The 12,619-nt window shown below is 32.6% G+C and overlaps 1 protein-coding gene across 1 annotated transcript in view; it reads right to left on the bottom strand.

Moving 5' to 3' along the window:
* Positions 1 to 6,692, bottom strand: part of LOC143245845 (cell adhesion molecule DSCAM-like) — a 59,402-nt gene extending 52,710 nt beyond the window's left edge. Inside the window, exons 1-2 of the mRNA XM_076492101.1 lie at positions 6,503 to 6,692; positions 1,424 to 1,555 (exon numbers count right to left, since the gene is read on the bottom strand). Coding sequence (XP_076348216.1) covers positions 1,424 to 1,555; positions 6,503 to 6,692 — 322 coding nt within the window. The remainder of the gene's footprint in view (positions 1 to 1,423; positions 1,556 to 6,502) is intronic.
* Positions 6,693 to 12,619: the final 5,927 nt, after the last annotated feature.

Genomic DNA, 12,619 nt, shown 5'->3' with positions numbered 1-12,619 from the left:
ATGCTGAATATAGCCACTTTTAATGTCAACAGTGATATTCAGCTTTTAGGGGACGTAATAGAGAGCTCAACGAATTTGTCCAATACTGAGCGTGACTAACAGTATTTTCACTAGAGGTTGCTACGCGGAATGTAGCCAGTATTCGTGTTGACGATGGTCTGCATCTCTAAGATGACGTAATAGACACCTCAACGAATTTGTCTAAAAATCCATCATTGCTGTACGCTATCAGAAGGCCTACTTTTCTTTTGGCTTTGAGAAACAAAATGTTCGTTTTGTAAATGGAACGTCGTGACGGACTTGACAGACGTGAGGTTCCAACCATATGAAGATACATACAGCATAATTCCGCTTTCCAGTTAACTGGAAAAAGTATTGTAGCATAGTTCTCAACAATGAGTCATTGGCTGTAAAGGTCTGAGAAATGTTAATGGATTGTAAAATAGCTTCTAAGTGTTGTAAAGTTACAGAAAAGTTCAGATATAACATATAACACAGTCAGAAAACTAATATCTTATAAGTCATTCATAACACAATCAGATATTTAATATCATCCAAGTCATTCATAACACAATCAGATAATTAATATCATCCAAGGCATTCATACCACAAATAGATAATTAATATCATCCAAGGCATTCATAACTCAATCAGATAATTCATATCATCCAAGGCATTCATAACACAATCAGATAATTAATATCATCCAAGTCATTCATAACTCAATCAGATAATTAATATCATCCAAGTCATTCATAACACAATCAGATAATTAATATCATCCAAGTCATTCATAACACAATCAGATAATTAATATCATCCAAGTCATTCATAACACAATCAGATAATTAATATCATCCAAGTTATTCATAACACAATCAGATAATTAATATCTTCCAAGTCATTCATAACACAATCAGATAATTAATATCATCCAAGTTATTCATAACACAATCAGATAATTAATATCTTCCAAGTTATTCATAACACAATCAGATAATTAATATCATCCAAGTTATTCATAACACAATCAGATAATTAATATCATCCAAGTCATTCATAACACAATAAGATAATTAATATCATCCAAGTTATTCATAACACAATAAGATAAATAAATTATTTATAACACAAGGAAATCACTACTATCTTACAAGTTGTCATAATACAGTCAGATAAATAATATCTTAAGAACTATTCATAACACAAGCAGCAAAACTTTAACTGATTCAACAACTAACTATAGGAGAGAATAACAATATGCTAGTTCAACAACAAACACTGTCTAGGACAGTCATATTATAAACATAAGTTAGAGTAGATTTGTTACTGGAAGAAGCAATGTCAAGACAACAGATTAACTCTAGAAACGAATTGTAATGAATATTCAATGCACACAGTTATAAACGTATGTTCTCGTTACCTTTATCAACTTTGTACTGCACGAGATGTCGAAGTATTTCACTGTTCCCGCTGAAGCCATTCAACCAATGAACAGTTATAGATCTGCTGGTGACGTTAACAGCTGTTAAGTTCCACGGTGGGTCGGGTGGTTCTGAAAAACAGTTTACTTTAGTCTGAAAACAGTGTTTTTACGGTGTTATCGGTGTTTAGTGTTACCTAGGTTTATAGTAAAAACTGAAAGTAAAGTATTTTAAAATATAACGATTGCTAACAGTTTTAACGTTAACAAAGATTTATAAGAAAACCCAACTGTTAGTTTTACATAGAAGAATTGTTAACAGTTTTATACTAATCTAGGTTATGCAGGTTTATAGCAAATACTGCTATGTAGTTTTGTCTGGAGGATTTGTTAATAGTTTAATACTAATGTAGCTTTAGAGTAAAAACTGTTAAATATGTGGTTTTACACAGAGGAATTGTTAAGAGGTTAATACACGTGTCTCACTACTGTATAACCTTGACATTCTAGTTACTCTAACATAACTAAACACTACACGTGTCTCAATACTGTATAACCTTGACATTCTGGTTACTCTAACATAACTAAACATTACACTTGTCTCAATACTGTATAACCTTCTGTATTCTGGTTACTCTAACATAACTAAACATTACACATGTCTCAATACTGTATAACCTTGACATTCTAGGTACTCTAACATAACTAAACACTACACGTGTCTCACTACTGTATAACCTTGACATTCTAGTTACTCTAACATAACTAAACACTACACGTGTCTCAATACTGTATAACCTTGACATTCTGGTTACTCTAACATAACTAAACATTACACGTGTCTCACTACTGTATAACCTTGACATTCTGGTTACTCTAACATAACTAAACACTACACGTGTCTCACTACTGTATAACCTTGACATTCTGGTTACTCTAACATAACTAAACATTACACGTGTCTCAATACTGTAAAACCTTGACATTCTGGTTACTCTAACATAACTAAACAATACACGTGTCTCAATACTGTATAACCTTGACATTCTAGTTACTCTAACATAACTAAACACTACACGTGTCTCAATACTGTATAACCTTGACATTCTGGTTACTCTAACATAACTAAACATTACACGTGTCTCAATACTGTAAAACCTTGACATTCTGGTTACTCTAAAATAACTAAACACAACACGTGTCTCAATACTGTATAACCTTGACATTCTGGTTACTCTAACATAACTAAACACTACACGTGTCTCACTACTGTATAACCTTCACATTCTGGTTACTCTAACATAACTAAACACTACACGTGTCTCACTACTGTATAACCTTCACATTCTGGTTACTCTAACATAACTAAACACTACACGTGTCTCAATACTGTATAACCTTGACATTCTAGTTACTCTAACATAACTAAACATTACACGTGTCTCAATACTGTATAACCTTGATATTCTAGGTACTCTAAAATAACTAAACACAACACGTGTCTCACTACTGTATAACCTTGACATTCTGGTTACTCTAACATAACTAAACACAACACGTGTCTCACTACTGTATAACCTTGACATTCTGGTTACTCTAACATAACTAAACACTACTGCGTGTCTCACTACTGTATAACCTTGACATTCTAGTTACTCTAACATAACTAAACACTACACGTGTCTCAATACTGTATAACCTTGACATTCTGGTTACTCTAACATAACTAAACACTACACGTGTCTCACTACTGTATAACCTTGACATTCTGGGTACTCTATCACAACTAAACATTACACGTGTCTCACTACTGTATAACCTTGACATTCTGGTTACTCTAACATAACTAAACACCACACGTGTCCCACTACTGTATAACCTTGACATTCTAGGTACTCTATCACAACTAAACATTACACGTGTCTCACTACTGTACAACCTTGACATTCTAGTTACTCTAACATAACTAAACACAACACGTGTCTCAATAATGTATAACCTTGATATTCTGGTTACTCTAACATAACTAAACACTACACGTGTCTCAATACTGTATAACCTTGACATTCTGGTTACTCTAAAATAACTAAACACAACACGTGTCTCAATACTGTATAACCTTGACATTCTGGTTACTCTAACATAACTAAACACTACACGTGTCTCACTACTGTATAACCTTGACATTCTAGGTACTCTATCACAACTAAACATTACACGTGTCTCACTACTGTATAACCTTGACATTCTAGTTACTCTAACATAACTAAACACAACACGTGTCTCAATACTGTATAACCTTGACATTCTGGTTACTCTAACATAACTAAACATTACACGTGTCTCTATACTGTATAACCTTGACATTCTGGTTACTCTAACATAACTAAACACTACACGTGTCTCACTACTGTATAACCTTGACATTCTAGGTACTCTAATATAACTAAACACTACACGTGTCTCACTACTGTATAACCTTGACATTCTGGGTACTCTAACATAACTAAACAATACACGTGTCTCACTACTGTATAACCTTGACATTCTGGTTACTCTAACATAACTAAACAATACACGTGTCTCACTACTGTATAACCTTGACATTCTAATTACTCTAACATAACTAAACAATACACGTGTCTCAATGCTGTATAACCTTCACATTCTGGTTGCTCTAACATAACTAAACACTACTGCGTGTCTCACTACTGTATAACCTTGACATTCTGGTTACTCTAACATAACTAAACATTACACGTGTCTCACTACTGTATAACCTTGACATTCTGGTTATTCTAACATAACTAAACACTACACGTGTCTCAATACTGTAAAACCTTGACATTCTAGTTACTCTAACATAACTAAACAATACACGTGTCTCACTACTGTATAACCTTGACATTCTGGTTACTCTAACATAACTAAACACTACACGTGTCTCACTACTGTATAACCTTGACATTCTAGGTACTTTATCATAACTGAACACTACACGTGTCTCACTACTGTATAACCTTGACATTCTGGTTACTCTAACATAACTAAATATTACACGCGTCTCTCTATGCTGTATAACCTTGACATTCTGGTTACTCTAACATAACTAAACACTACACGTGTCTCACTACTGTATAACGTTGACATTCTAGGTACTTTATCATAACTAAACACTACACGTGTCTCACTACTGTATAACGTTGACATTCTAGGTACTTTATCATAACTAAACACTACACGTGACTCACTACTGTATAACCTTGACATTCTAGGTACTCTAATATAACTAAACACTACACGTGTCTCACTACTGTATAACCTTGACATTCTAGGTACTCTAACATAACTAAACAATACACGTGTCTCAATACTGTATAACCTTGACATTCTGGTTACTCTAACATAACTAAACAATACACGTGTCTCACTACTGTATAACCTTGACATTCTAATTATTCTAACATAACTAAACAATACACGTGTCTCAATACTGTATAACCTTCACATTCTGGTTACTCTAACATAACTAAACACTACACGTGTCTCACTACTGTATAACCTTGACATTCTGGTTACTCTAACATAACTAAACATTACACGTGTCTCACTACTGTATAACCTTGACATTCTGGTTATTCTAACATAACTAAACACTACACGTGTCTCAATACTGTAAAACCTTGACATTCTAGTTACTCTAACATAACTAAACAATACACGTGTCTCACTACTGTATAACCTTGACATTCTGGTTACTCTAACATAACTAAACACTACACGTGTCTCACTACTGTATAACCTTGACATTCTAGGTACTCTAACATAACTAAACACTACACGTGTCTCACTACTGTATAACCTTGACATTCTGGGTACTTTATCATAACTGAACACTACACGTGTCTCACTACTGTATAACCTTGACATTCTAGGTACTTTATCATAACTGAACACTACACGTGTCTCACTACTGTATAACCTTGACATTCTAGGTACTCTAACATAACTAAACACTACACGTGTCTCACTGCTGTATAACCTTGACATTCTGGTTACTCTAATATAACTAAACACTACACGTGTCTCACTACTGTATAACGTTGACATTCTAGGTACTTTATCATAACTAAACACTACACGTGTCTCACTACTGTATAACCTTGACATTCTAGGTACTCTAATATAACTAAACACTACACGTGTCTCACTACTGTATAACCTTGACATTCTAGGTACTCTAACATAACTAAACAATACACGTGTCTCACTACTGTATAACCTTGACATTCTGGTTACTCTAACATAACTAAACAATACACGTGTCTCACTACTGTATAACCTTGACATTCTAATTACTCTAACATAACTAAACAATACACGTGTCTCACTACTGTATAACCTTGACATTCTAGTTACTCTAACATAATTAAACACTACACGTGTCTCACTACTGTATAACCTTGACATTCTAGGTATTCTAATATAACTAAACAATACACGTGTCTCACTACTGTATAACCTTGACATTCTAGGTATTCTAATATAACTAAACAGTACACGTGACTCACTACTGTATAACCTTGACATTCTAGGTACTCTAACATAACTAAACACTACACGTGTCTCACTACTGTATAACCTTGACATTCTAGTTACTCTAACATAACTAAACATTACACGTGTCTCACTACTGTATAACCTTGACATTCTAGTTACTCTAACATAACTAAACATTAATCGTGTCTCACTACTGTATAACCTTGACATTCTGGTTACTCTAACATAACTAAACACTACACGTGTCTCACTACTGTATAACCTTGACATTCTAGGTACTTTATCATAACTGAACACTACACGTCTATCACTCCTGTATAATTCTAATTAATTTTTACAAAACTCCCACACATGATCAAACTATTTCCCACAGTAACTGATAACGTGTAAAATGTAATCATGTGATTTCTGTATAAAGTTCCTTTTTTTTTTAACCCTAGTTAAAGAGTGGTGTATTTTTTTATTAACCTAAATCAACGGACACAAACAAAACCGTGAAGCACCTATGTTTTAGCCTACCTTGTACAATTAACTGAATGTTCATCTCGTCTTTTCCAAAACTGTTGGTTACGATACAGGTGTAGAGATGAGAGTCATCTCTGGACGACTTCAGGATGGTTAATGTTGACGTTTTACTTTTATCACCATCCGTTTCTCTGATTACAAACCTGTTTTGGAAAGTGAAGTTTACTGTAAGCTTTTTCCACATTCTTATTTTAGACAAAAAGTTTTTAAACCTTTGCACACACCTGAAAAAGTCTCAAGATTAGCAAATCTGATAAAGATATATTTCAAGGATACAATTACAACATTTGGAAGTGAAAGTTAAATTACACTAGTGATAAGGTAATATTGTAACATATTGTTTTGTGTGGGGTCCTTATTACAACATACATGTTAAACTCACACAGAGATTCTTACAGATGTTGATGTAATACTGTTTAAATATCTGAGTAGTTCAGACTTTTAAAGTAATCCGAATAGAACTTGTTGTGATTCTGTAGAGACCTCAGTAGTTATTTAGGTCTTAAAACCAAGAATGTTCCTGCTGTGACAACGTAAAGACAACAGAGATGTTGTCACTATGTTTCACGTTAAAACCTAACTCCTAACACTTGATACAAAAAACTAACCATGTAATAACATTTCTCAGAAATACAATACTAAATATGGAGCGACCAACTATCTTTTCTCAACTATCTCATGCGAAGATCATACAAAATAAAGATTACCTGATTTAATGTATGATCATATAGAAAATGAAAATAGATTATTATAGATGTTTACATTTTAGAAGATTGTCTTATTTTATACCTTGCATTGTAAGAATGGCCGTACAGAGTACGTAGGTAATCGAAATACATACTGTTTAATACGACCAGCTTTAATGTAGTTTATACTTCTGGATTTTTTTTATGTGTGTGAGATACTAGAACATTAATGTACCAGTCTCATAGTAACACTTATGTAAGTGACACTTTCTTTTCTTAAAGAAAGAAATGAGTTAAATTAACTACGCACCGTCCGTATTTATAATTCTTTACGTATTGATTTCCTTTCTTCCAAACAATATTCATTGGTTGTTCACCTCTTGATAAGCAGGTTAACTGTGTATCTTGACCCTTCAAAGTAGTCTCACTTTTATATGGCAGGTCAAATCGAGGTAGAGCTGGAGATAAAACAGTATAAGGCTAACTTTAATCTCACAACACTGACTTGTCTTTCATTTCACTGCACAACAAAGTTTTTGCTTCTTGAACACTGTTGGGTGTTACTCTACATATATAGATGCTGATCACGAAAATCATATCCAAATTTGCCCATCACGTACCGTTTCATTGAAATTTTCAGTTTTGCTACAATGGAAAAACGATATCAGAGCAACTGGAATTCTCAATGCTTGCTGACTATTGTGGACACTGCAACGTGATGCACCGGACACTGAATACAAACGAAAGTCAGGAGCAAAACTCTTTTAATTATGTTGAACTTAACAGCATATTAGAAACATAATGGCAATTAAATATGTTTTTGCCGGTAAACAGTAAACTGTCTATTTCTCAGAGTTCCTACGTGATGAAGCAAAACCAAAACTATATTTGTGCAAACCCACCAGGTACCTGTCACAATCAGCAAAAACTTTTCAGGAAGCAAAACTTTTCAAAAAAATTGTTGTGCAGTGATTCCAGACGTTGATTAAAGTTCTAATAGCCAATCAAAAAACTTTTGGCTTAGAAATTATCAATACTGACTGCAAGTCATCTGGTGATAGAAAACCACTCTACAATTTACATCTTATGGTAACGAACCAAGAGGCAAAACACCTAACTTGAAAAAAACAGGGTACATGTGGAATATTACATCACAATAAAACTAGTAACAGTTCATGAGCCATCAATAAATCACAGGATATATCAGACCACAATAAAACTAGTAACAATACATAACCTATCAATAAACCACAAATGATATCAGACCACAATAAAACTAGTAACTATAAATTACTTATCAATAAATCACAGGTGATATCAGACAACAATAAAACCAGTGACAGTTCATGAACCATCAATAAATCGCAGGAGATATCAAATCACAATAAAACTAGTAAATATACATGACCTATCAATAAATCACAGGATACACTAGACCACAATAAAACTAGTAACTATACATTACTTATCAATAAATCATAAGTGATATCAGACCACAATAAAACTAGTGACAGTTCATGACCCATCAATAAATCACAGGTGATATCAGACCACAATAAATCTAGTAACTATACACGACCCATCAATAAATCAGAGATGATATCAGACCACAATAAAAATAAAGACAGTTCATGACCCATCAATAAATCACAGGTGATATCAGACCACAATAAATCTAGTAACTATACACGACCCATCAATAAATCAGAGATGATATCAGACCACAATAAAACTAGTAACTATACATCACCAAGGAATAAATCACAGATGATATCAGCTCACAATAAAACAAGTAACTACACATGACCTATCAATAAATCAGAGATGATATCAGACCACAATAAAACTAGTGACAGTTCATGACCTATTAATAAATGACAGGTGATATCATACCACAATAAAACTAGTAAAAATACATTACTTATTAATAAATCACAGGTGATATCAGACCACAATAAAACTAGTAACTATACATGATCTATCAATAAATCATTAGTCATATCAGACCACAATAAAACTAGTAACTATACTTGACCTATCAATAAATCACAGGATATATCAGAACACAATAAAACTGGTTACAATACATGTCTTATCAATAAATCACAGGTGATATCAGACCACAATAAAACCAGTAACAATACATTATTTATCAATAAATCCCAGGAGTTATCAAACCACAATAAAACTAGTAACTATACATTACTTATCAATAAATCACAGGAGATATCAGACCAAAATAAAACTAGTAACTATACATGACCCATCAATAAATCACAGATGATAATACTTCCACAACAAAACTAGTAACTATACATGACCCATCAATAAATCACAGATGATACCACTCCACAATAAAACTAGTAACTATACATGACCCATCAATAAATCACAGATGATACCACACCACAATAAAACTAGTAACTACACATGACCTATCAATAAATCACAAGATATACCAGACCACAATAAAACTAGTACATTACTTTTCAATAAATCACACGTGATATCAGACAACAACAAAACTAGTAACTATACATTACTTTTCAATAAATCACAGGTGATATCAGACCACAATAAAACTAGTAACTATACACAACCCATCAATAAATCAGAGATGATATCAGACCACAATAAAAACAGTGACAGTTCATGACCCATCAATAAATCACAGATGATATCAGACCACAATAAAAATAGTGACAGTTCATGACCCATCAATAAATCACAGATGATATCAGACCACAATAAAACTAATAACAATACATGACCTCTCAATGAATCACAGGTGGTATCATATCACACTAAACTAGTAACAATACATAACCTATCAATAAATGACAGGTGATATCAGACCACAATAAAACTAGTAACAATACATTACTTACCAATAAATCACAGGTGATATCAGACCACAATAAAACTAGTAACAACACATGACCAACAATAAATCACAGGTGATATCAGACCACAATAAATCTAGTAATTATACACGACCCATCAATAAATCAGAGATGATATCAGACCACAATAAAACTAGTAACTATACATGACCAAGGAATAAATCACAGATGATATCAGCTCACAATAAAACAAGTAACTACACATGACCTATCAATAAATCAGAGATGATATCAGACCACAATAAAACTAGTGACAGTTCATGACCTATTAATAAATCACAGGATATATGAGACCACAATAAAACTAGTAACTATACATGACCTATCAATAAATCATTAGTCATATCAGACCACAATAAAACTAGTAACTATACTTGACCTATCAATAAATCACAGAATATATCAGAACACAATAAAACTGGTTACAATACATGTCTTATCAATAAATCACAGGTGATATCAGACCACAATAAAACCAGTAACAATACATTATTTATCAATAAATCACAGGTGATATCAAACGACAATAAAACAAGTAAAATACATTACTTATCAATAAATCCCAGGAGTTATCAAACCACAATAAAACTAGTAACTATACATTACTTATCAATAAATCACAGGAGATATCAGACCACAATAAAACCAGTGACAGTTCATGACCCATCAATAAATCGCAGGCGATATCAGATCACAATAAAACTAGTAACTATACATGACCCATCAATAAATCACAGATGATACCACTCCACAATAAAACTAGTAACTATACATGACCCATCAATAAATCACAGATGATACCACACCACAATAAAACTAGTAACTACACATGACCTATCAATAAATCACAAGATATACCAGACCACAATAAAACTAGTACATTACTTTTCAATAAATCACAGGTGATATCAGACAACAACAAAACTAGTAACTATACATTACTTTTCAATAAATCACAGGTGATATCAGACCACAATAAAACTAGTAACAACACATGACCAACAATAAATCACAGGTGATATCAGACCACAATAAAACTAGTAACAATACATTACTTATCAATAGATTACAGGAGATATCAGACCACAATAAAACTAGTAACTATACATGACCCATCAATAAATCACAGATGATATCAGATCACAATATAACAAGTAACTATACATGACCTATCAATAAATCACAGGTGATATCAGACCACAATAAAACTAGTGACAGTTCATGACCTATTAATAAATCACAGGAGATATCAGACCACAATAAAACTAGTAACTATACATTATTTATCAATAAATCACAGGTGACATCAGACAAAAATAAAACTAGTGACAGTTCATGACCCATCAATAAATCGCAACAGATATCAAATCACAATAAAACTAGTAACTATACATTACCTATCAATAAATCACAGGATATAGTAGACCACAATAAAACTAGTAACTATACATGACCTATCAATAAATCACAGGTGATATCAGACCACAATGAAACCAGTGACAGTTAATGACCTATTAATAAATCACAGGAGATATCAGACCACAACAAAACTAGTAACTATACATTACTTTTCAATAAATCACAAGTGATATCAGACCACAATAAAACTAGTAACTATACATGACCCATCAATAAATCACAGATGATATCAGACCACAATAAAACTAGTAACAATACATGTCCTATCAATAAATCACAAGTGATATCAGACCATAATAAAACCAGTAACAATACATGACCTGTCAATAAATCCCATGTGATATAAGATCACAATAAAACGAGTAACAATACATGACCTTACAATAAATCATAGGTGATATCAGACCACAATAAAACTAGTAACAATACATTACTTATCAATAAATCACAGGAAATATAAGATCACAATAAAACTTGTAACAATACATGACCTATCAATAAATCACAGGTTATATTACACCACAATAAAACTAGTAACAATACATTACTTATCAATAAATTCAGGAGATATCAGACCACAATAAAACTAGTAACTATACATGACCTATTAATAAATCACAGGATATATCAGACCACATAAAACTATTAACTATACATTACTTATCAATAAATCACAGGTGACATCAGACAACAATAAAACTAGTGACAGTTCATGACCCATCAATAAATCGCAAAAGATATGAAATCACAATAAAACTAGTAACTATACATTACCTATCAATAAATCACAGGATATACTAGACCACAATAAAACTAGTAACTATACATGACCTATCAATAAATCACAAGTGATATCAGACCATAATAAAACCAGTAACAATACATGACCTGTCAATAAATCACAATATAACAAGTAACTATACATGACCTATTAATAAATCACAGGAGATATCAGACCACAATAAAACTAGTAACTATACATTACCTATCAATAAATTACAGGATATACTAGACCACAATAAAACTAGTAACTATACATGACCTATCAATAAATCACAGGTGATATCAGACCACAATGAAACCAGTGACAGTTAATGACCTAT

The sequence above is a fragment of the Tachypleus tridentatus genome, chromosome 3, assembly GCF_004210375.1.
Source record: "Tachypleus tridentatus isolate NWPU-2018 chromosome 3, ASM421037v1, whole genome shotgun sequence".
NCBI classification, from domain to species: Eukaryota; Metazoa; Arthropoda; class Merostomata; order Xiphosura; family Limulidae; genus Tachypleus; species Tachypleus tridentatus.
The sequence above is the reverse complement of the archived record's forward strand: the minus strand, read 5'-3'. Positions and strand labels throughout refer to the sequence as shown.